Here is a 23,903-nt window from a genome sequence, read left to right on the forward strand (position 1 = left end):
CGTATAAGCGGAGGGGTCCTGCGGGTTATGCCCAGATAGGACGCGTTACAAATAGTACTGGGACCCTTGGATGGCAATTTTTCCCCTTTACAGCCTCCTACACTTTTTTCCTTCCCTTCTTCAGCAAGCAATCGTCCATTATTTTTCTTTGACCGCTAATACATCATGTGTGTATATTTATAAATAAAATAAATTACCCCGTATATATTATGTATACCGTACAGTATATTGTTTTTGTTAACATTAAAAATATTCCCTTCAACAGAAAAACAACAACATTATTTTTGTAGTCATTAGCTACAGAATTAAATTTTAAAAATATTGTGTCATGTTTAGAAGGAAAAAATATTCTTTAGTAAGCCAAATTATATTAAATTTAAAGGCATATCCGTTTTATGTAAAGCCTTGTCGAAAGATACAACTGTATTAAAATTTTCATTATTATGAAATATCATTATAATATTTTATCATCTATTATTATCATTATTATTACCATCATTATCACTCACCTACAACCCCTGTATGCCCCACTAACACTCGCCCCACACCCTGAGGCGTCGGCATGTAAGCTGCTCTCACAGCACAGAGCATCATAACACACAGGGCGGTCTTAAATCAACACTCCCATATAAACATAAAATAGTCAGGATAAAGTCTGTCAATGGTATCACTCCTGAGGAAGGCTACTCGAGCACATCACACCTACAGCAATAGTAGCTAGTATCCTTGACATACAACTGACGGAGGGTGATAACGTATACGAGTGTGTCATAAACAGATAAATATACTTTTATCACAACTCTTGGTCGTATTTATGGTGTCATGCGTCAACGAAATGGACTTAATACTTTCACGAAAAGTCGTTACGATAACGTCTTATAAAACACTATTGCAGCTCATGATGGGGTGAATTATACTGTATATGACAGCCTCACCTATAACCTATAAATCTTGTACGAGTTTGTGTTACAATTAGTTTCAACCACCAGGAAATTGACCCTAAATCGCTGGAGACAACACGTGATGGATAACTAGTCTTCCTCTCACTATTTCCAAAGACAATTTCATTGTGAATCTGTACGATAGAGTTAGAATTAAACAACTATATTTTAGAGATGGCTTTGGCTACTCCTTAAACGAAAGTAAACAAAGGAATCCTTAGTCACACGCTACTGTCCCATCAACTAAATAAATATTTTCTTTTTAGAACTAGACCGGAAAGATTGGACAAATATCAGGTGGCAGATCAAGTCAGATTAGGTCGTTCTTGCAACGTTACGTTTAGAACACTTTAATTGCAGCCAGAGTTATCGCCACTGACCAAAAAAAAACCCTACTTAATGAGCGATCTTTACGTGTAGATTCGACTATTAATACTAGAGCCACTGTGAAGGAATGTCCCCCTCCCTCCCTCCCTCCCTCTCTCTCCCCGGACACCAAGAGCCAACACCGCCACAGCAGCACCAACCTCCGCTCACAGACACACTAAACACAGCTAATAAAAGCATAAGCATTATGTCCCACGTTTTAAGGATGAAGTGCAGTGAACCGAGGACATGAATTGAAGCATACAACTGTGTTTTATTGATGAATTGAATAAACATGTGATAAGAACTAAATAAAACACGCAAATTAACAATAAACCACGCTGATCATTATAAACCACGGTGATCATTATAAACCACGCTGACCATTATAAACAATAATAATAATAATAATAATACGTTGAACGTTACAAACCTGATAATAACCCGTATTGATCATAATTATTAAACCACACCGTAAACCCAACAGTGAAAAACTAAAACATCGCTGATAAGAATAAACCAATAAATGATAATGCAATCGCTAGAACTAGGAATTAAACCGGTGATACCAACAACTGGAACTAAAACACGATTGTCATATACTAAACCCATGAATTATTTCTTATGTAATATAATTCATGATAATCGTGTAATTCCCTGTATTAATAAATCACGATAAGATATTTAAAATAAATCACAATAGGAAATAAACCTCAGTAATAAAATGAACCATAATAAGAATGAATAAAACCTAAATGAATAATCAAATGACAAAATAAAACCCACAATAAACCACAATCATAAACCTCATTCAGTCTATAACAAAATAAACCTCAGTACTGACCTCCCCGCCCCCAAAAAAAATACCGCCAATTGCATAATTCGACTTAAACCAAACAACTTCTATGAAATAAAACCAGTGTAAGTTACTATGCTGCTGATATAAACCATGGGGGTGGTAACAGTACACTCATCACGCAAAAAGAAAAAGAGATGATAATGTCAAACAAGCAAAGGCTGAACATCTGGGCCAGCACAACACAAACTGAACTAACTGGAATCTACTTAGCCACAGACTACCTTAAAGAAAATGGAGGTGGGGTAATATTCTGTGACTCTCAAATTGCTTTGAAATCAATGAACAGCCCGTCAGGTTCTATGTCTAAAGTTACATGTGATATTAAAAGAAATGTGATAACTGCTAATGAGAACAACTCTCGTATCGAATTGGTGTGGATTCCGTCCCATGTTGGAATTAGGTATCATGACCGTGCTGTTAGACTGGCCAATGAGGCATGTAAGAAAGAAAATGTTGACCGTGACCTTGGCCTGTCCAATGCTGTACTTAAAAACATTCAAGTCAGAATCATGAACTCTGATCTAGAGGAACTGAGAAATGCAAAGAGACCTGGCAGTTGTAGCATTAGTAAATATGAAAAAAAATTGTGACGAAAGGTACCAGTATGGCCAGCATAAGGACAGAACCAGACAATGTGATGTAGTTGTGGCCAGAATTAGGCTAGGATACAGACACATCTGGCAAGTTAGTAACGCTGTACCCATACCAGAGCACTCAGCATGTAAACTTTGTGATAAACCTTTAAAGCATACACTTGAACACTATATTATTAAATGTGACAGTCAAAGACTTCAGGCCACCTGGATTAGTGTATCATGAACTTTGTAATTACTACACTGAATCGGGGATGCTTGGGGACATTCTTACTGTTTATCCCAAATTTGCTAGCCTACACTGATTAGTCTTCAATTAGAATATGACGTCCAATGTATATGAACCACTGTCTTGCATGGCAGTGAACAGTGACATCACCCACATGACTTTGACCTATATATACTGTTAATGATTATGATGTATTTCTTTGTGTATGAACCTGTGTCCTGCATGGCAGTGAACAGTGACATCACCCACATGACTCTGACCTATATATACTGTGAATGATTATGATGTAGTTCTTTGTGTATGAACCTCTGTCCTGCATGGCAGTGAACAGTGACATTACCCACATGAATCTGACCTCTATACATATATAGCTGTTAATGAATATGATGTATTTCTTTGTGTATGAACCTCTGTCCTGCGTGGCAGTGAGAAGTGATGCCACCCTCAGTGTCAAGACCTGACTGAATTACTCAGAATAGGCAAACTGTACTCCTAGCTGTGTCAATAAATTGGTTAAACTAAAAACTAAACATCACGCAATGATTCCTCAGTGCTATTTAGACACGAATAATTTATAACCAAATTTAACACCACCGTAGACAGTCCTAACCAATAACTCTTCAGAAAAACTTTGGTACCGGATATTTATATATTTATTAAAGGTTAACAATACTAACAGCGATGGTGATAATATGCTAATTAATTTTACTATTTTTTATTATCATAGTTATTATATATTATTATTATTATTATTATTATTATCATTACTATTATTGTTATTACAGTAATTATATATATATATATATATATATATATATATATATATATATATATATATATATATATATATATATATATATATATATATTACTGGAGTATTATTGTCATCATAATTATCATTGTTTAGTTTACGATAATTATCGGCATCAACATAATTACAGGTATTACGATTATTATTACTATTATCATTATTATTATTATTAATAACAACTCTTACTTTCTTCTGTACTATTTTATATTTATATGATATACACTACATATAAGTAAATAAACAATATGTAACTGATGATATAACAGATATAAGTCAATATACTGTAGTTACTCGGTTACAATTAGAATTACAGTACAGTACAGTAATATAAATAAGATAATTGTATTCACCATTCTAGTAATTACTGTAATCATCCAAAAACGGTCAGGAATACAACAATGCCGACGATAAGGACAACACCAACAATAATAATAAAAACAATAATAAAAATAATAATAATAATAATATCACCACCACTATCATTATTATCAATTTTTTTTACTTCATAGATAAAATAGTAATAGGACAAAATAATATATTAATAGCTACCGTAATTAGGTAATAATAAATGCTACTTGTAAAAAAAGTAATTAATAATAAAAGAAATTGAAGAATCCAGATAGTTAGCAGCATCACAGAGATATACAACAAGTATTAAAAATAATGAGGTGCTTTTAATATATTTTTAAAAACTTGTTACCGAGAGATTAGTGACAAATATATTACAGATCAAGTGTGTGTGTGTGTGTGTGTGTGTGTGTGTGTGTGTGTGTGTGTGTTTCCGTTCAGTACTTTCTCATAAAATTTACGATCGTTTAATGTGTAGTTAAGAAAAGATAGATAACAGATTACGTTACCTCTATAGGAAGGTTATAAACAGGCTTATGATGATGAAATATATAAACAATTGAATCTAATTCGTCAAGTATGCAATAATTTTCTTTATAACGATTTAAGTCTTTGAGTCCAGAAGGGTTGAATCATCGTCGCCAAAGGGTTAAAGCATCGTTACCAAAGAGTTAAACCATCGTCGTCAAAGGGATAAATCATCGTCGTCAAAGAGTTAAGCTATCGTCGCAAACGGGTTAAATCGTAGTCGTCAACGGTTCAATCGTCACTGCAAAAGGGTTAAAACGTCGTCAAAGGGGTAAATAATCGTCGTCAAAGGGTTAAACTAATATTCGTCAAAGTATTGAACCCTAGTCGTCAAAGGGTTAAATCATCGCCGTCAAAGAGCTAAGCCATCGTCGTCAAAAGGTTGAATCATCGTCGTCAAAGGATTAAATCATCGTCGTCAAAAAGTTAATCGTCGTCGTCAAAGGGTTAAATTATCGCCGTAAAAGGGTTAAATCATTGTAGTCAAAGGGGTAATCATCGTCGTTTAAGGGTTAAACCAAACATCGTCAATATGTTAAACCATCGCCGTAAAAGGGTTAAATCATTGTCGTCGAAGGGTTAAATCATCGTCGTCAAAGGGTTAAACCATCGGCGTCAAAGGGTTAAATCATAGTCGTCAAAGGGTTAAATCATCGTCGTCAAAGGGTTAAATCATAGTCGTCAAAGGGTTAAACCCTCGTCGTCAAAGGGTTAAATCATCATCGTCAAAGGGTTAATATACAGATCTCATGTTCACGATACAGCACATACGTGATTAAGCTATCAATAACCATCTACTATATAATTCAGTAACTTAGCGTGAGTTTAAGGGAGAATTAAGTAGACGAAGCATGTTACTACACATCCCCTTTTCAACATCTAACTTCAATTTGTGGTGAATTTCTCTATTATAACACAAACTATATTGAAATGCTCCGATGACATTTATGTAGCCTATATTATACTAGTACACTGTACACACTCAATAATAGAGATCTAGGTATGAAAATATTATAATCTATTAATTAAAGATTTTATGCATACAAATACGGTAATAAAAAATGAACGTGTGTGTGTGTGTGTGTGTGTGTAAATGTGTGTTTGCGTGTTAGAAAGAAAGAAGGAAAGAAAATGAAGAGTATAAAACAAGAAGTAAAAATGTGTTGAATGAAATGAGACGATAAAAATAATAGCGAGAAAAACACAAAGGGAACAATCATACGAAAACACAATACATCTAAGGGTGTCTCTCTCTCTCTCTCTCTCTCTCTCTCTCTCTCTCTCTCTCTCTTTTTGGCTTTTCTTTCTTTTTAACAACAGCAACAGGTTCAAGTTTCAATCACTGACTCATGTTCACTGATAAACTATATTGTTCTTTTTATTGTGATCAGACCATGGAAGGCCGAAGATGAGAACTCTGTTGATTAAAACACAACAATAGAGAATAAAAGGCAGAACTCTTTTGTTTTGTCGATTATATTAGGACAAATATCGTGTTCTTTTAAAACATTTAGCTACTTGAGCGATACTAAGTTACCGGTAGTATCTACATAAGACAACAACTTAATGAGAATTTTTTTCTGTAGGAAATATTTACAAAAGAATAATATTTCACGATGTGGCTATGTTTATATAACGATGTTTGTCATTAAAATTTATCAAATATACGGAAGAATTAATACAACATTTATATGGCTTTCGTTATGTTATTCTATAAACTAAGAAGTACGGTAAGAGCCTCTCGTAATGTGACACTGAAAATCGAAATCTGTATTAGCTATGGCAACATTCTCAAGTGTACCATACCCACTGATTACCCTTTTGCTCACCAGTAACACAATTGCTTCCACGCCTAAGACCAAGATATACGGGCACAGCAATAACTTAGTTTTAGAGATGAGGTGAAAATATAAATTACGAAAAAAAGTAATGCAGAAGAAAACATTATAGGCTATTACAATAATGTTAAGTGATAGTGTTTATGTTATTTTTTTGTCTTATGTGATAACGATTTTCTAATAATTATACCATTATCACCATTAACACCACCATTACTAATTACTATTATTACCATTACAAAACTTCCTAACATTATTGGTTCTACTATCAATAATCTGCTACCATAAGATCACTCCAGATTTTGCTAACACTACTACTACTACTACTGTAACAAGAATCAGTACACTATTAATGCTTCCTCGTGTTACCTTACCTACTAATAACACAACTAGAAATAATCAAATCAGAACGTCATAATATACAAAGCCATTATGAACTTAACTACCCCCGAAACTATTACCGATGCAGCTATTTTATTTTCCACTTCTTTTATAATATGTTCATCCTTAAGAAATAATCCAAGAAGAAAAATATTCATTGCTTTTAGGTAAATATAAAAAAATCAACAAGCAGGTGTGACAACTTTTACTTAATACACTATACGGTTCGTTAATGATGATGTGGTATCCGTAAAAAATCATTTGCACTTAGTCCGACACTAACTTAAAATGTGTCGAATAAAATTATGAATATCGTTATTAATTTATACACATCAGATCATGAACCCTGAATCGGAGTGTTTCATACACAAACAAATAAAATCATACACAAAGACGAGAACAAATGATACCGATATTATTAATAGCAACAACAAAAACACTGCAATAATAATAATAATAATAATAATAATAAAACTATGACAATAATAATAATAATTCAGTACTAATACTACTACTACTAATAATAATACAATAATAATAATAATAGTAATAATAATAAACGTGTACTGCCTCATCATCGCTGACACACTCCTACTCTGTAATCTGTACAAGTCAAACATTATCACCACACCATCAAAGAGGCATTACCACATTCAACCACGTTATGGTGATATAAACATCACTATCGCTCGAAAACAGCATCACAAACGAACACCGCCAACAGAACTAAGGACCACTAACCCCACCACAAGTAAGACCTATCATCAACACAAACCGCTACAGATCTCTAGAACCAGTCAAATCATCAACACAAACCAGAACCAACCGCTACAGATCTCTAGAACCAGTAAAATCATCAACACAAACCAGAACCAACCGCTACAGATCTCTAGAACCAGTAAAATCATCAACACAAACCAGAACCAACCGCTAGAGATCTCTAGAACCAGTCAAATCATCAACACAAACCAGAACCAACCGCTAGAGATCTCTAGAACCAGTAAAATCATCAACACAAACCAGAACCAACCCCTAGAGATCTTTAGAACCAGTCAAATCATCAACACAAACCAGAACCAACCGCTACAGATCTCTAGAACCAGTCAAATCATCAACACAAACCAGAACCAACCGCTACAGATCTCTAGAACCAGTCAAATCATCAACACAAACCAGAACCAACCGCTACAGATCTCTAGAACCAGTCAAATCATCAACACAAACCAGAACCAACCGCTACAGATCTCTAGAACCAGTCAAATCATCAACACAAACCAGAAGCAACCACTAGAGATCTCTAGAACCAGTCAAATCATCAACACAAACCAGAACCAACCACTAGAGATCTCTAGAACCAGTCAAATCATCAACACAAACCAGAACCAACCACTACAGATCTCTAGAACCAGTCAAATCATCAACACAAACCAGAACCAACCGCTACAGAACTCTAGAACCAGTCAGTTCATCAACACAGGTCAGAACCAGTGCCACTTCATGGTGCATTACTCTCCCGTGTAACACCGGCACAAGTCAGTAATCAGGAGCAAGAACCAATAAAATATTTCGTGACCAACTGCTAATTACAACAGAATCATCATCAATAGTACTTCCCCGCCGTCACAACACATTTTCAAGTCTCTGTACATTTCTATCTTATATGATTATAAAATTTCACAGCGTCATATTTTACTGCGAGGATACTGATGCTTTGCGAGTAGGCAGGGGCGAGTAGGCGGGGAGAATAGATGTGAAGAAAAGGAGGGGAGAATTTGAGAGAGAGAGAGAGAGACGCAGAAATGCACAACAACGACAATCAAAATGCTGTACTGGTGAGAAATGGAGTATAACAAATAGATGAGGAAGAGGGGTGAGACAGGAACAGGAGATGAGGAGGGCGAAGATCAGGGAAAAGGTCAGTGACGAGGAAGTGAAAGTGATTGAGAGAGAAGGTGAGGTGTAGAGGACGGCGGCAAGGAACACTATTACCAAGTCGAGAATTATACCGTCTGGGCGGGATAATGGAAGAGTCACGGAAGTTGTTATCACTGTGCTCGGCCAGACTAAGCGGGACCAGTAGTTACCCAAAAATTACGATGAGTAATATATGTATTTCTGTTGAGTAATGTCGATGGTAATACTGATGTGTGTCATGAATACGAGTATATTTGACCATAAACGTTTGATACACTTATATAAATGTAAGAGATGCATCCATACATACATACATGTTCTCCGAATTATCTTATAAAGCCATAGAATTAATCTTGCAAACGTAAAATTTTGGCTTCATAAAAAGTTATTTAAACAAACTCAACACCGACTATGAGGCAGCACCGGTCACAGCACATCATCAGCCCTTAGCTCACCACCACACGCTATCATCTAAAATTATTTCTAACAATTGAAAACTAGTACTCAGTGCTCAGGTGCGTTATAGTGCTCAGTGCTCAGGTGCGTTATAGTGACACCATTCATAGCTTAAGTCAAAAAAAAAATCCTTGTTAAATAAAATGAACACTCAGAATCTAATGCCATCCCTTTCCTAATTAAAATGGCGGGCCAAAATAACTAGTGTGCCGGTATATTGTACTGTGTAGAGGTTCTTTTAACATGCTTCGAGGAGCAGCTGTTGCTATCTGTATGGTAGTGAGGCGTTCAGAGATAATTACAACCGTTACCTATCGAATATTTCCAGTTGCATTGTCTGAAATATTGCACCTTATAACCGTAGTATCTTGCAACTCAAGCTTACATATATCAACCAGTATCAAGTTTTATTAATGATAAAAAGTGTCTGTTTCTTTATGATCAGTGTATCTCTCAGTTACCATCACTCTTACCATTAAGGCAGAGATATTAATGGGTAACAGTGAGGCTATGATGGTAGGGGGAGGCAGAGTTAGATGAATGAAATTAAAAGTTGTGTCCCCTGTGAGATACAAAACCTGCGAGGATTGGTAAAGACAATCTGACAACGTCTGATGTAAGAATCCTGAGAAATTAGGAAGACAGTTTTTTAATAATCTTACTTAAATGGCAAGTATTTGCTGGTGGTAAATAACATAATACAGTATTAGTTATTAAGGGAAGTAAACAACGAAAATATATACTTAAATAACTAAAGACGCATTAAAAATATCTAGAACTGAAAGTATCACGTTCTGAAAAAGTAAATTTGGAGCGATGATGTAATGTCGAAGTTGTTACATTATTATAAAAATATAAACCAGCAGGTAACACCCATAGCTCATGACGTCATCATTCACACCGCGCCTTTACCGCCACCATCTCAATAATATAAATTTTGTTATCAAAGCGTTAACAGGTCTCGTAGGACGGTCCTTTACAGAAGATCACTCTAGCCTTAATGATATCGAGCACACGTGAAACTAATCAATATATATATATATATATATATATATATATATATATATATATATATATATATATATATATATATATATATATATACTTCTAAAACCGGTAATCGTTTATAAAGTTAACAGGTAATTTTCTTACAGCTGCCGGTAAGTTTCATTTAATTAACAAAACTTACCTTAATTCAACAGAAAAAATTACATAGATTTATATAAAACATTTTTCCGACATGTGGATCACTCACAAGACGTTTGAGGATCGTTAGTATGGTGGATGCAAGGTCATATTGACCTTGGGTAGATGGTGGTTACGAATACTGCCATACACGTCACACTCTCACCACAACCTCCCGGTTAACCTCAACGTGCACGCACTGGCAAATTACAATGTTATATTAATTTCATAGACAAACTCAACAGCGCTTCCTTATATTGTAGTTCAATAATAAATATGGTCCTGTACTGGTAAAATACATATCTGAGCAAGTCTTATTACATACGAGCAGGTCGAGAGAGACTGGTGAACCAAGTGTCCTATAGAGTACACTACGGGGTCGGGTATAGGTCGTTTCGTCGGGCCAGCATGTACGAGGCCTCGGGGGAACGCAACCAGGATTTCACGGTCAACCTTCGTCTGTTATTATTCTGGTTGAGGGAGGGGCTGTCTGGCTGGTGTAGTGTAGAGGGAGGGGCTGGGTGAGTGCTGGGGCAGAAGGTAAGATATCGTTGCCACCTCTTACTGAGTTACAAATAGAACTTCAAAAATATATTAATTATTCATAAGATTTATCCTCATTTGATTTTAATTTCCGTAACAACAAATAATACTAAATTTAAACTAAAGCGTTGTGTATTATAATACCACAATCGAACAAAGTAATAGATTACGGAGAGAAAATCTATGAAAACAATTCCCAACCACAACACAACACCACCATGCACATGGCCACCGCGCCAACCACCGCTACCACTATGTCACTTCCTACCATACTAATTCCTCACGAGTAAAGCACTGCGCATTACATCAAGAGGTCAGGAATCATTTCAATATAGATAATATGGAAACCAGCCGTGATTTTTTTTGTCGCTGAACATCGAAGGATTCGGAATTCTCAGTACACGAGAGGGAGAATATGGCTATTATTGAAGGTAAAGGGGGGGGGGGAGATACTAGTAGGGAAAGAAGTTAGTGTTATCAGAGAGGAGTGTAAGTTTTACCTAGATCCTGTACTCAGTGGCATATAACCCAGCTAGCGCCCAGTGGTGTTCCCGGCGCGGTGTGAGGCGTTTGGTCACTACCCTGGGGACCATGCTGGCTAGCATTAATTAAGGTTACTGCCGGCTTTTCGTCAGGATATTTAATTCTAAATACATAAATATTAACTATCTGCATTACAATACAGTGATTATTATAACAACAGTAATTTATCAAGAAAACGAATACCTCCGTTATCTTATGTTAACTACATGTAACAAATAATCCGTCCGTGGTTTAACTCATTACTGGTCTTATCTTCATTAATCATTAATTATCTGGTGAGTTTTACTGCAATAATGATTTTAATAATAATTCTTATCATGTAACTGCTGGTGGTCCGAGTGGCGATTACCTGTAGTGGCTAATAATAATATCGTTTAATACCGGACTTTGTGGAAATACACTCTTTCATCTTCGCGACTCAGAAGTGTTACTTAACAACGTAACAAAGTCAATGAGACGCACAGACTAACATTATACATTACTCTCAAAATAACATGGTACTGTATATATGCGCACATTCACAGTCAATATTCAAAACACTGATCACGATTTTTTATATCATATAGGAGCCTATGTTATGACGTCACCAAACAGTTTACTAATTTCCCGAATATGAATAAGAAAAATATATTTAATCCAAACACCTTACATGTATATACACTGTTAGCTCAGGGCCAGGACCTTCTGATACTTAACTACAACAAATATGGCAACATGCAAATATTGCTTTATTAAGTCGCAGATTACAAACTGTCTGAATATAATAATAGTCAGAAGTATGATGGAGATTGGCCATTTTTTTATTCTTTCCTTATTTATCATCTTAGGAGTGTTAATGTTCCTTTGGACGTTATTATCATAATTACTCAATTATAGACACGCCACAAGAATCCGGGATTACATTTACATCACAGCGGCTGGAGGCTGACTGACCCACGGCGGGTGACCACCAGGCCACGGTCAGGTGACGCGTCCACCTGGTGTGTGTGTGTGAGTATGTATGTGTCCGTGGGGTGCTTCACGTGACCGCCCCACGTAGCTCTTTCCAGTATTTATTCCACAGTGTTTCTCCGTCTCTTTCCACACACACATACTATTTCTTCTCATTTCACTCATCACATCATCCAGGCTCTCCATCCTTCTTTACAATTAAACATCCTTCTTTCCAATTCGCCATCCATCTGCCCTATTTCCCATCCCTCTCCCGCAGTATCTATCAGTCTTCCTCCTCCACCATCCCTCTCCCTCATTCACCTGCCCCTCAATATGTCCGCCTGAACCTCGACGCTCTCTACCACGTGCTTGGATAGTGATGTCATACTCCAGAACTCTTCGGTCCTCGAAACACTATAACATGTAATACCCATGTGTGAACCCATAGATACTTAATGTGAGTAAGTCTTAACTGGCAGTGTCCCGTCATTAATAACCTTCCTAAGTTTACGGACGGGGTCGACGCAATCAAACTATATGAATGTTTACAACCAACTGACCCAGTCATATATGCCATGCCATGACATACTTTAAACATAATATATATATATATATATATATATATACATATATATATATATATATATATATATATATATATATAGAATGACGCGCCTAGACTCCTGCTCAGTGAGTTAAATACCGTTGGGTCTGGCTTCTACTTAGTGTGTGTGATGGGTTTCGATATTCTCCTCGATAAATTGGTTATTTGGCAACTCGGACCAGTCCACCGCGCCATTTCATTGGACTACTACTACTTTTCCCAGTACTAAGGCAGCCTTAACCACCACTCGACTGATATGGCCGGATTTTGCAGGTCACCAGAAGTATTATATCAAATAAGTCAAAAACATCGATATTTTGAATTCGTGTTTATTCTTAAGACGAACACATTACATAAAGAAGGTGAGTCATATTGTAAAGTCCATACATAGTTGTGTTATTTATGTGCGGTAGTGCACGGCCAGATGACCAGCTCCCTACACTAAATGAACCATTATCAACACTACTAATGTAGCGAAGCAATAATATAGTGGTTACAGTGGTAATTTAGTGGTTACAGTGGTAATGTAGTGGGTACAGTGGTACTATAGTGGGTACAGTAGTATTGTACTGGGAACAGTAGCTATAGTAGGTGCAGTGGAACTATGGGTGGGAACACTGTTACTATAAGTGGGTACAATGATACTATAGTGGGTACAGTGGTACTATAGTGGGTATAGTGACACTATAGGTGGGTACAGTGGTACTATAGTGGATATAGTGACACTATAGGTGGGTACAATGGTACTATAATGGTTACAGTGGTACTATAGTCGGTACAGTGGTACTATAGTGGGTACAGCGGTACTATAATGGGTATAGTGACATACTAAGTGGGTACAGTGACACTATAGTGGATATAGTGGTATTATAGTGGATACAGTGGTACTAAGGTTGGTACAGTGGTACAGTACTATAAGTCGGTACAGTGGTACTATAATGGGTATAGTGGTACTATAATGGGTACCGTGGTACTATAGTGGATTAGTAGGTATAATGGTATTATAGTGGGTACAGTTGTACTATAAGAACATAAGAAAATAAGGAGTCTGCAATAGGCCGGTTGGCCTGTGCATGGCAGCTCCTGTCGAGAGTTACTACCACTCTCTATCATCCATGAATCTATCTAGCCTCCTTTTGAAACTTTCCAGAGTTCCCGCACTTACTACAAAGTTGCTAAGCTTGTTCCACTCGTCCACCACCCTATTTGTGAACCAGTTCCTTCCTATAGTGGATATAGTGACACTATATTGTAGGTGTGTGCAATGGTACAGTACTATACCGGTACTGCTACAATATTTCCCACTCAGGAGAGGAAGGGAAGAGAGATTTCTAAATATATAATTCTCACGTTACTTGAAGGTGGTGACCTCACCCTCGGCCTAGGAGACCTGGCTTGACCCGAGGCCCCACCCAGGCTGACCTGACCCATCACTTGACCCGACACAACCCGCTTAACTCATTATCTTCATCTCTGTTCGCCGCCTTTGGGTCATCTTCATAATTTAGCGGCCAGAGAAGGTTGGCAGGCAAATGTGCATGAGCGATGGAGAGCGGAATTGTTCAGCCTTTAAATTGGATTAATCTGGGTGGTGGTGTATCGGTTGTCACCCCGGCGGGGGGCCAGCGACACGCGGCTCCTCCACTGCCCACCATCCCGTCACCCACCGCCGGAAACAACACAAACATCCTCTTCTCTTTCCTTGCTCCTCTTAAACATTGTCAACTACGTACAGACAAACACAAATTCACAAGATACGCTTTAACATCGCTCGGACAAAACACATTATGTACATCATTAAAATCCACCGGATCACTCCAGGGTTACGTACTCACAATTATAAATAAAAGTGCAGCGCAAGTTAAGACACAAGATCGGTGAAAAGAGGCCACGTACAGTATATTCCATCACGTACTCAACATCCACACATCACCTAACGTGGATGGATGAGCCAGTTATCTCGTCTCCAAGTAACGTATGAGCTGAAGATTAATATTAATTATGTACCATATAATTTTCAATTATTTAATACTCGTGTATGATTACACACTAATCATCTCAAAATATACGTAAATAATAACATAAATATCACTAATAACAATGGTCATATTTCACGGTAAATATGTACGCGCATCGAAGCTAACGACAGTGTTACTTTCTTATAGTATACAGTATATAAACTTACAGAATGAGGAAAATGTGTAATTAAGACAAAAGTAGTTACTTCTCAATCGTCTGGATGAACGTACTAACCTCTCTCTCTCAAAACAAAATAAAAACTTTAACTGCAGTCTTTGGTCTCAGTATTCGTGAAGCTGCAGCGCGCCAAGACCTAATCTGTTAAGCCTAGCCACGACTCCTGTCGCCAGTGAAACTGTCCAAAGCGCCCCCCGCCCCCCACCCTTCACACATATACACAAGAGTCAGCCGCTTTAAGAGGAAAACTAATCCTGTTATCTGGGTACTTATCCGGTATCATCCATCTGTTGTTGTTCCTCTTGATGGTTGTCTTGTTATTGTTGAAGCGATGATGTCTGCTGGTGGAGCTCTGCCGTCACTCATTCCTTCACACACTAGTTCTTGTCTACACTCTCAGGTTCTACATGCTTGCACAACGCACACGTGAGTTTCTTATCAACATATTTTAATATAATTACTCCACAATGGACACTATTTTATCTGTGCTCAAAAACAGTAAACATCACTTTACATTAGCTATATTTATATATTTTCTTCATAAGCGCTAAAGTAATATTTTTTGTTTCCTTCAATATCACACGTGTTATAACCAGCCACTCAAATATTGCATTAATAACGCCATGAAACATATCGCTGTCGCTGCAGTGGTGGGTCCATACTTAGGGACCTCTGGCACGCCCACGCCGCCCATGTATCTCTTAGAGCGCTAGCGCCCATTTGGGACCCATGGGCGAGAAGCGCGGGCGTGGAGTGACCAAAAGCTTGGGTGTTGAGGGCGTGGTCGCACCTGCTTGGAGAAGACTGCGATGTCCTCATTGAAGGACTCTGAGGAACAGACGTCGCCGCCCGCCACTCCGGGCTCCCGCGGGGTGCACGTCGCCAGCTCACACTTCTCGAAGATCAACGCCAACAAGGGGAACAGCGGATGCCTGCCGGAGGACACAGTGTCAGTAATGTTACACAGTTATAGTACAAGGGAGGGTAATGCACCCATAATATATTAAAAAAGATACATGTCATACAGTACATAAAAGAAATAGCTTTACATAGCAGCAGTAATCGATTATATAGTGTTAGAAAATGGGATGTAGACAAGATTAATAGACATTGTGAGGATAGGAAGGGTCACTACATAACGTAGACGAAGGTTCCAATAATATGAAAGTGTTGGAATGTGTGTCGAGAGACTAACGACATCAAATATTTCTATATTGGAGAATTATTTGTATTGTTCAACATATTCACTTCATCTCATTAAAGAACAGTACATGCAAATTTATGCATATATCGCTTGACATATCTGATTTCTTCCGTAAAAAAGACAAGTTATCATGCAACTTAAATACAGGTATAATTAACCAGAGACAAGATAACGAAGAGGTGCTCTTATTTCGTGTGTAGAAATTTAATGTGCAATTCAAGAAATTTGTATAAAAGCAGATATGCATCCATAAAAATTCAAGAAAAAAAAAGCGGCGTATATCATAGTACAACACAGAATATTATTATAATATCATCATAAATCTTAGGGAGAATGAACCTCGTTTAGCCCCGCTCTACGTCTGTAAAAAGCAAGCGGAGGTATGAGGGGCTGTAATGGACAAAATACCTTAAATCCTAAAATAGTCTTGCGCGAAAAACCCCGTCATTCACCCCCCTCACATCACCATTAAAAAGCAGAGATTTCCCCCTGCAGGCGCTCTCCCACCCCCACCCGTATCACTCCTGCGGGGTAATCCAACCTCTTAATCGGCAGTCAAGGGCTTCACAGACTTCACGCCCTTCTATGGCCTCCTCAATATCAGTATCTACTGCACCCCTCGCGTAGCTTGCTGAAGAAGTGTCCTATCGAAGCATAAGAGCTATTCGCCTTCTTCGTTTTACAGAGTTACATGACTTCAAAATCTAAAAGCTTCCTGACTAATGTACAGTGAACATCAATCATCATTTCATTTTTCTCGTGAATCAATTGTTATTCGTGTAGATTACCGTAACCTCCGCTTCATCCCTCCACATTCACCGTCAGTACCGGCCATGTCACGTGTCCTCCTTCTACAGTAGTCAATCGCAAATCGCGAGGGAGACTGCAGGAGCTCCCGACGATGAAGTAATTACGGTGGCTGGTACTGGCTCCTCTTTTAATGACACCTGCTGCCCGAAGCCAGTTCGTGTCACCAGCACTCGCCAGGTGCAGCGGAAGAGGGTGATAAAGAACAAGAGGAGGAAGAGGTACACGAAGAATTCTTAAAGGATCGATAATGATAAGAGGAAGAGGCGATAGCGAGATGGGAGACGCAGGCACACAACAATACTAATAATGTGTTTGCTACTAAAATGGCCAAATTCCCCACCGAGACGTAACAAAGCCGAAAGGGCCGCAATTTTGAACAGTAATGATGGAAAATATTGATTATCGAACTCCTAGGAGATTTCCTGGAGATATATCTACATTCGACGCTCAGTTAAAATTCCAGCCCTATTTTGCTCGAGAAATTGTAATCACCAAGTCGGGCGAATGTTGACACACATACAGAGACGCACGCCACCGCTGTCTCCCAATTTGCGGAATCGGTGGGAGAAACTAACATTAATAAGGAAAGGTATGAGTTCCCCAGGCCTTGAGGACACAGTGAGGCAAGCGGCGTTGCTTCCATTGATTCAGCAGCTAATGGGTTATCCCAACCTTGGCAAGACGCTACAACACTCATGTTGTCCTGACCCTCAGCGAGGTGGCCATTAATGTAACCTGCGGGGTGTACAGTCATGATAAAGTTCATTTACACGTTTAAACCCGCACCTAACGTAAAGGGGGATATTATAGCGCCATTTATGAGTACACAAACAGTTCGGGGACTGGCTTGATAATGAACAATAGCTCGTGACTACACACCTTGCGTTAGTGCGGTTATCAAGAAGGGAACCCATTCCTCGACTCTGGCAGAGAATCGAACAAGGGACCATTAACTTGCAGGAGAACGCCTTAATACTGATATAAGAAGTTACCATAATACTAACAATAAGTAAGTAGTAATAATAAAATTATCGGTGGTGTCTATTCCTGAAAGAAATTTTATGAAAATTACTTAAAAATGTAAGTGTCGGTGTTAAAGTAGTTACCATCTAAAATAAGAACTACCGAACGGAAAAGTTATTTAACTTTGTTTATGATAAACATTATCTCATCACCAGGCAGACTCAGTGCTCCATAGACCAACACACAACACGGCTAGCGAGGACACATTTGGAAAAATCATGCTTCGTATGTGAACCGCAAGCGATAAGTTTCATGCCAAGCTTAATTAAATACAAAACTTCTTCGAGGTGAAAAAAAGACGAGAATTTTCAGCTGACATTCACAAACTGTCAAAGAGAGACATACAAAAACAGGGTAACAGACCAGGGGTGGGAAGGGGGGGCTGGCTATGGAAATAATGCTTGACTGGGGCGTCAACCCCTCCCAGCTGATGACCTCAGGGCAGGTGAGGCGACACAGGGCAGGGGAAGGCGGAGGCGTGAGAACAGCAATAAACACAAGCATAAATCAATTTGAATGGAGGGATAACAAATATGCTCTTAACATCTCCAAGGGGTGACGTCACACTATTTATGCCTAACATATATTTCATGATTGTAAATATTGGCCGAGGTGTGATATAACCAACGCTATTTTTTTTCCTTAAATGTCAACACGTAGTAATGTAGAACCTCCTACTTACACCACGACAAAGGTTGGTAATACAAGAAAACCATAAGCTTAAATATTTACCTAAACATTACTACAATTATATCTAACCTCCATACCTCCCTTCCTTCATCCTCTGACGCCAGTGTATCTTCCGCTCACCCTCCCTCAGCCTCTTAGTCTGTCTGCAACACGTTTCTATACCCTCCACCCAAGTATTACTGCACCTGGCACTATCCTCCAAGGTGTCACCATTCTCCTTAATATCTTCATCAAACTATACTACGGTAGTCATCTTTCACATTCTATCTGTATGTACAACATTACGACTCTGATAAAGAACTGGACACTCACTTTCATCTTCCACCTAGTTAATAGTCGCCGAGGGTCAGTTATGGGTCTGTCAACACCAGGAAACCCCAAGTTAACACTGTCTCATTTTGGGAACCTCTGTTAAGGTTACCACAGTGGTTGTTAAAAAAAAGTCAAGTGAGACAGTACCTGCCAGTACCTCTTACTAGGAGCTGACCGGACCACGGCGAAGAGCAAGAAGTGCTAATGGTAGATGGAGGAAAAGGGGTTGTGAGGGAGGAGGAATCGAAGGAAAGGAAGGTGATGTGGTCCTGGAACAGATAGATAGTAATGCAGGTTGCGAAGATCTTTGGCTAATGTTGGAAGAAGGAGAAATAAGAGGATTTATATGTCTTGAAAAGGAAGGAAGTGACACTTGTAGGAAAAGTGAGAGAGAGAGAGAGAGAGGGAGGCTTTCAGCATTGTGTCATGTAGGCAGGGAGTGAGTGACAAACTGGGGATGAGGAGAAAAGGGTGAGACTTGTTTGACGGACACAGAATTTAACTATGTAGGGTTAAAGTTGGTCACCGGAGCAATGCAAGGACGGAAACGAGTAAGCTACCAGGAGACAGTTACAGAATAACAAAAACACAACGAACGGCTGTTTCGTGCCACTCTAAATGTTCATGCTTTTGAACTCTTCACGGTAGCGCTGTTTCACTGTACTTTGCGATGGGTCATAAAAGAAGCGCAAGTCTCTCCAGAATCCTCACCACAATAATTGAGCTAACTAATCATTTCACACACGTCACTACACCCATAACAACACGCGCATCAAGAACACAGCCACAAACTTAAGTAGCTACAATGAACAAATAAATGATAACTTCAGTGTTTTGTCTGGCGCACTTTACGGTACATAAGAGGGAAGCCACACCAACTTCTATTATACTGTAATGAGAAAACTAACTCGAACAGTACCGATCCCTACCTACGGTCTATGTAGAAAATTTTCCCTACATGTCAACACACCTTTAACGTTGTATCTCTCGACTACTTCTGTTTCTCTCTCCACCAACGACCTACCTCTCCCTCTCACGGTATTCCCCTCACCTGTTTGTTATCCTCTCTATCCCTACCTCCCTAAATTATCGTGTTATCCTTCCCACCGTGGCCGAGGAGCCTGGCGTGTTCTCCACACTCCGTCTTTTCCCAAATTACCTCCAGTCCATATTCGGGAAACTCTGACCACCAGTGACTTATGCCTCCGCTTGGCAGGGGGAAGGGCCGGGCTGGGGTAGGGGAGGGGAGGCACAGGGGAGATGGGGGTGAGGGTGAGGGAAGCTTGGGGACGAGGAGAGGGAAGGGAAAAGGGAAGGTAGGATGAAGGGCGCTGAGGAAAGGGGAGCAGTAAGCGGAGAAGACTGAGGAAAGAGGAGAGATAAGACGAAAGGGGTAAAGGGAGATAGAGTAAAGGGTAATGGGAGGAGTAAAGGGTAATGGGAGGGGTAAAGAGAGGGGGGGAGGTGGTAAGGTAGGGTAAGAAAGGAAAGACACAGACGTGGGGGAGAGGTAAGGGGAAACCGACTGACAGGACAGGATTAAGATCGGAAGAGGTGATAAGGCAAATGAGGAGGAAAACAAGTACAAACACATGAGATAACTGAAGCCAAATCAAGAACTATCAACACACGAATGATGACGTCAGTGTATACAAAACACAATACAGTACAGTATGAACGGTTATCGAGGATTATGAAGGGAGGGAAAGTCTGTAAAACACACACACACACACACACACACACACACACACACACACACACACACACACACACACACACACACCTCCTAAAATATAAAAGCCCAACTAAAAAAAAATAAAAAAAAAATCAGAATAAACGAGAAACATTTAACAACTGGATGTTTGTAGGGAAAATAAAATAAAAAAACAGATTAGTAAAGCAAATTCGACAATAAGTGATGGGGCATAAAACAATAAGAGAGTTGTAAAACACTGGTGGTTCACGGCAGGGGAGGATCTTTATGACTACTGGGGGAAACAACACAACAATTAGAACCGTTGAAATGGGTGAAAATAACGCACACAGTGAAATGGGTCAAGAGAAAGCACTCGGTGAGATTGGTCAAAATAACACTCAGGCTACGCACACAAGAGTCAAAATAACGCACATACTCGTAGGTATAGGGGTGAAAATACCGCACATATGTAGGGGTCAAAATAACGCACATATGTAGGTTTAAAATGACGCACATAAGATTTTTTTTAGCACATAAGAATGGGTGAGTGTAACGCACATATGTAGGGGTAAAAATACGCACGTATGTAGGGATAAAAATACGCACGTATGTAGGGATAAAAATACGCACGTATGTAGGGGTGAAAATAATGCACATATGAATGAAGTAAAAATAAAGCACACGTGAATGTAGTTAAATTAACGCACATATGTATAGGTCAAAATAACGCACATCTGAATGAAGTCAAAGTAACTCACACATGAATGAAGTAAAAATAACGCACACATGAATGAAGTTAAAATAACTCACATGAATGAAATATTAATTAACGCACATATGAAAGAAGTCAAAATAACGCACATATGAATGAAGTCAAAATCACGCACATATGAATGAATTTAAAATAACGTACACATGAAGTAAAAACACGCACGTATGAATGAAGTCAAAATAACGTATGGATCAAAATAACGCACACATACAGTAAATGAAATGAAGATAACACATCAATGAAGTCAAAATAACCCACACATGAATTCAAAATAACGCACACATGAAGTCAAAATAACACACACGCGAAGTAAATATAAAGCACACACGAAGTCAAAATAACACACACACACGAAGTCAAAATATAGCACACACGAAGTCAAAATAACGTACACGCGAAGTCAAAATAACGCACACATGAAGTTAAAATATCGCACACATGAAGTCAAAATAAAGCACATATGAAGTCAAAATCACTCACTCAAATCACTGAACGAATCCAAAAGATCAAATTAATCCACTTAGTAGCGTGGAACAGTCACTGTATACACCCACAAGAGTAATAAGACGTGTAACACAATAACCACCCAAATAATGTAAATGAGAACATGAACAAGTGAGCGTCAGAAATAAACACAGTGGATAGATAGAAGATGAAAGGGAAAATATTACTAAACAAAAATACAGACATTAAAAGGAAAAGAGAAAGAATGAGAGAAAAAAGAACGAGAGAGCGGGATAGGTGTGTAGACAAATGAAAATATAACAATAACTTTTCATTAAAAAAATTATAATAATAAGAATGATTGTTGGGAGAAGCGAACAGTCGGTGAAGTGAATCAGGGAGACAGACAGAAATGGAGAGAAGATACCGAGTAAAATCTAAAATTCTTAAAAAAAATTAAAATAAAGTTATTAAATTTAAAGATAAATGGAAATAGTATAGACGAATATTATAGACACACAATGCAAACCAGGTCACTTTATAATCCTAATAAAAACTATAACCAGACCAGACCCTTGGTTGTGTAATCCCACAATACTCACCCACCACCACCACCCATAGCGCTAACAAGTCCGCTCTATAATCCTTAAACTACACCATACAATAATATTACTCAAACAATATAAATAAGGATTCTACGAGGCTACCCAGGCCTTATTATATTCGTGAAATATATACCACGACGTATAGTAATATTACAGCGGCAGACATGAGCCCTACAAAGTGTGGTTGATAATACACTATTTCTATGTGCTGGTCAGACCCCACTATAACAACAGTGATATATTATAACCCCACAGTGGCAACTATATTTTATTGCTGGCCAACATTTTCCACGCCATATTGTAATTTTAGTATTTCAATTACATCAGTTTAAAACTCCAGAAGAATTACCTAAACTTCGACATTATCGAGACATAAATTTAATCCTACATCCAGTTCAACTTCCCTGTCCCTAACAGCAGCGTCTCCGGCAGATAAACCACCGGCAGGAGTCTCTCCGGTATATAGGCTATCCTGTCCCAAGCAGTCCGGCAGATATAGTGTCCGGCCCCAGTAGGAGTGACTCTGGTAGATAGGTATTCCTTGTCCCCACCAGCAGTGTCACCAGCAGTACGAATGACCTCGACACAATAATTGGTCCCCAACAAAATCTCCGTCCTTGACAAGAGAAAATAACCCGTCCCCAGCAAGAGTGTCTTCTGATAGTAGTACTTGATAGGCCCGGAGCCCTAAAGGCACCCCCCCCCCCACACACTTCATCTGAAATATTTATGCAAAGGTCCTTTGCGGCCAATGATCAGCAAGGACCTCCCGGAATCTATGGATTTAACACGCCGGGAATTGCACTTTGAGAATCCACTTATCACGGCCTATAAATAAGGAAGAATAACCCGCCAGGACGACCACAACACTGCTTACCGATGGCGCCCTCCCCCCTACAGCAGAATAATTAAACACAACACAAAACAAGAGTTTGGCGACCTGTTAACTACGACATGATCGTTCCGTGTCCAGAGAATATATATGAACGATGTACAAAAACAAATATTTATGCCCACACAAATTTTCCGGAGAGCAACAGGAGCAGGGGGGGTGGGAAGTCTCCCTCTGTAGTGAATAT

At 38.7% G+C, this 23,903-nt stretch overlaps 1 protein-coding gene across 1 annotated transcript in view; it reads right to left on the minus strand.

Moving 5' to 3' along the window:
• Window positions 1-23,903, minus strand: part of LOC121879046 (homeobox protein homothorax-like) — a gene marked incomplete at its 3' end in the record, with an annotated part of 71,968 nt that overhangs the window by 41,676 nt on the left and 6,389 nt on the right. Inside the window, 1 exon segment of the mRNA XM_042385533.1 lies at window positions 16,059-16,200. Coding sequence (XP_042241467.1) covers window positions 16,059-16,200 — 142 coding nt within the window.

Source organism: Homarus americanus, unplaced genomic scaffold, assembly GCF_018991925.1.
Source record: "Homarus americanus isolate GMGI-L3 unplaced genomic scaffold, GMGI_Hamer_2.0 scaffold4060, whole genome shotgun sequence".
In the NCBI taxonomy this organism is placed as follows: Eukaryota; Metazoa; Arthropoda; class Malacostraca; order Decapoda; family Nephropidae; genus Homarus; species Homarus americanus.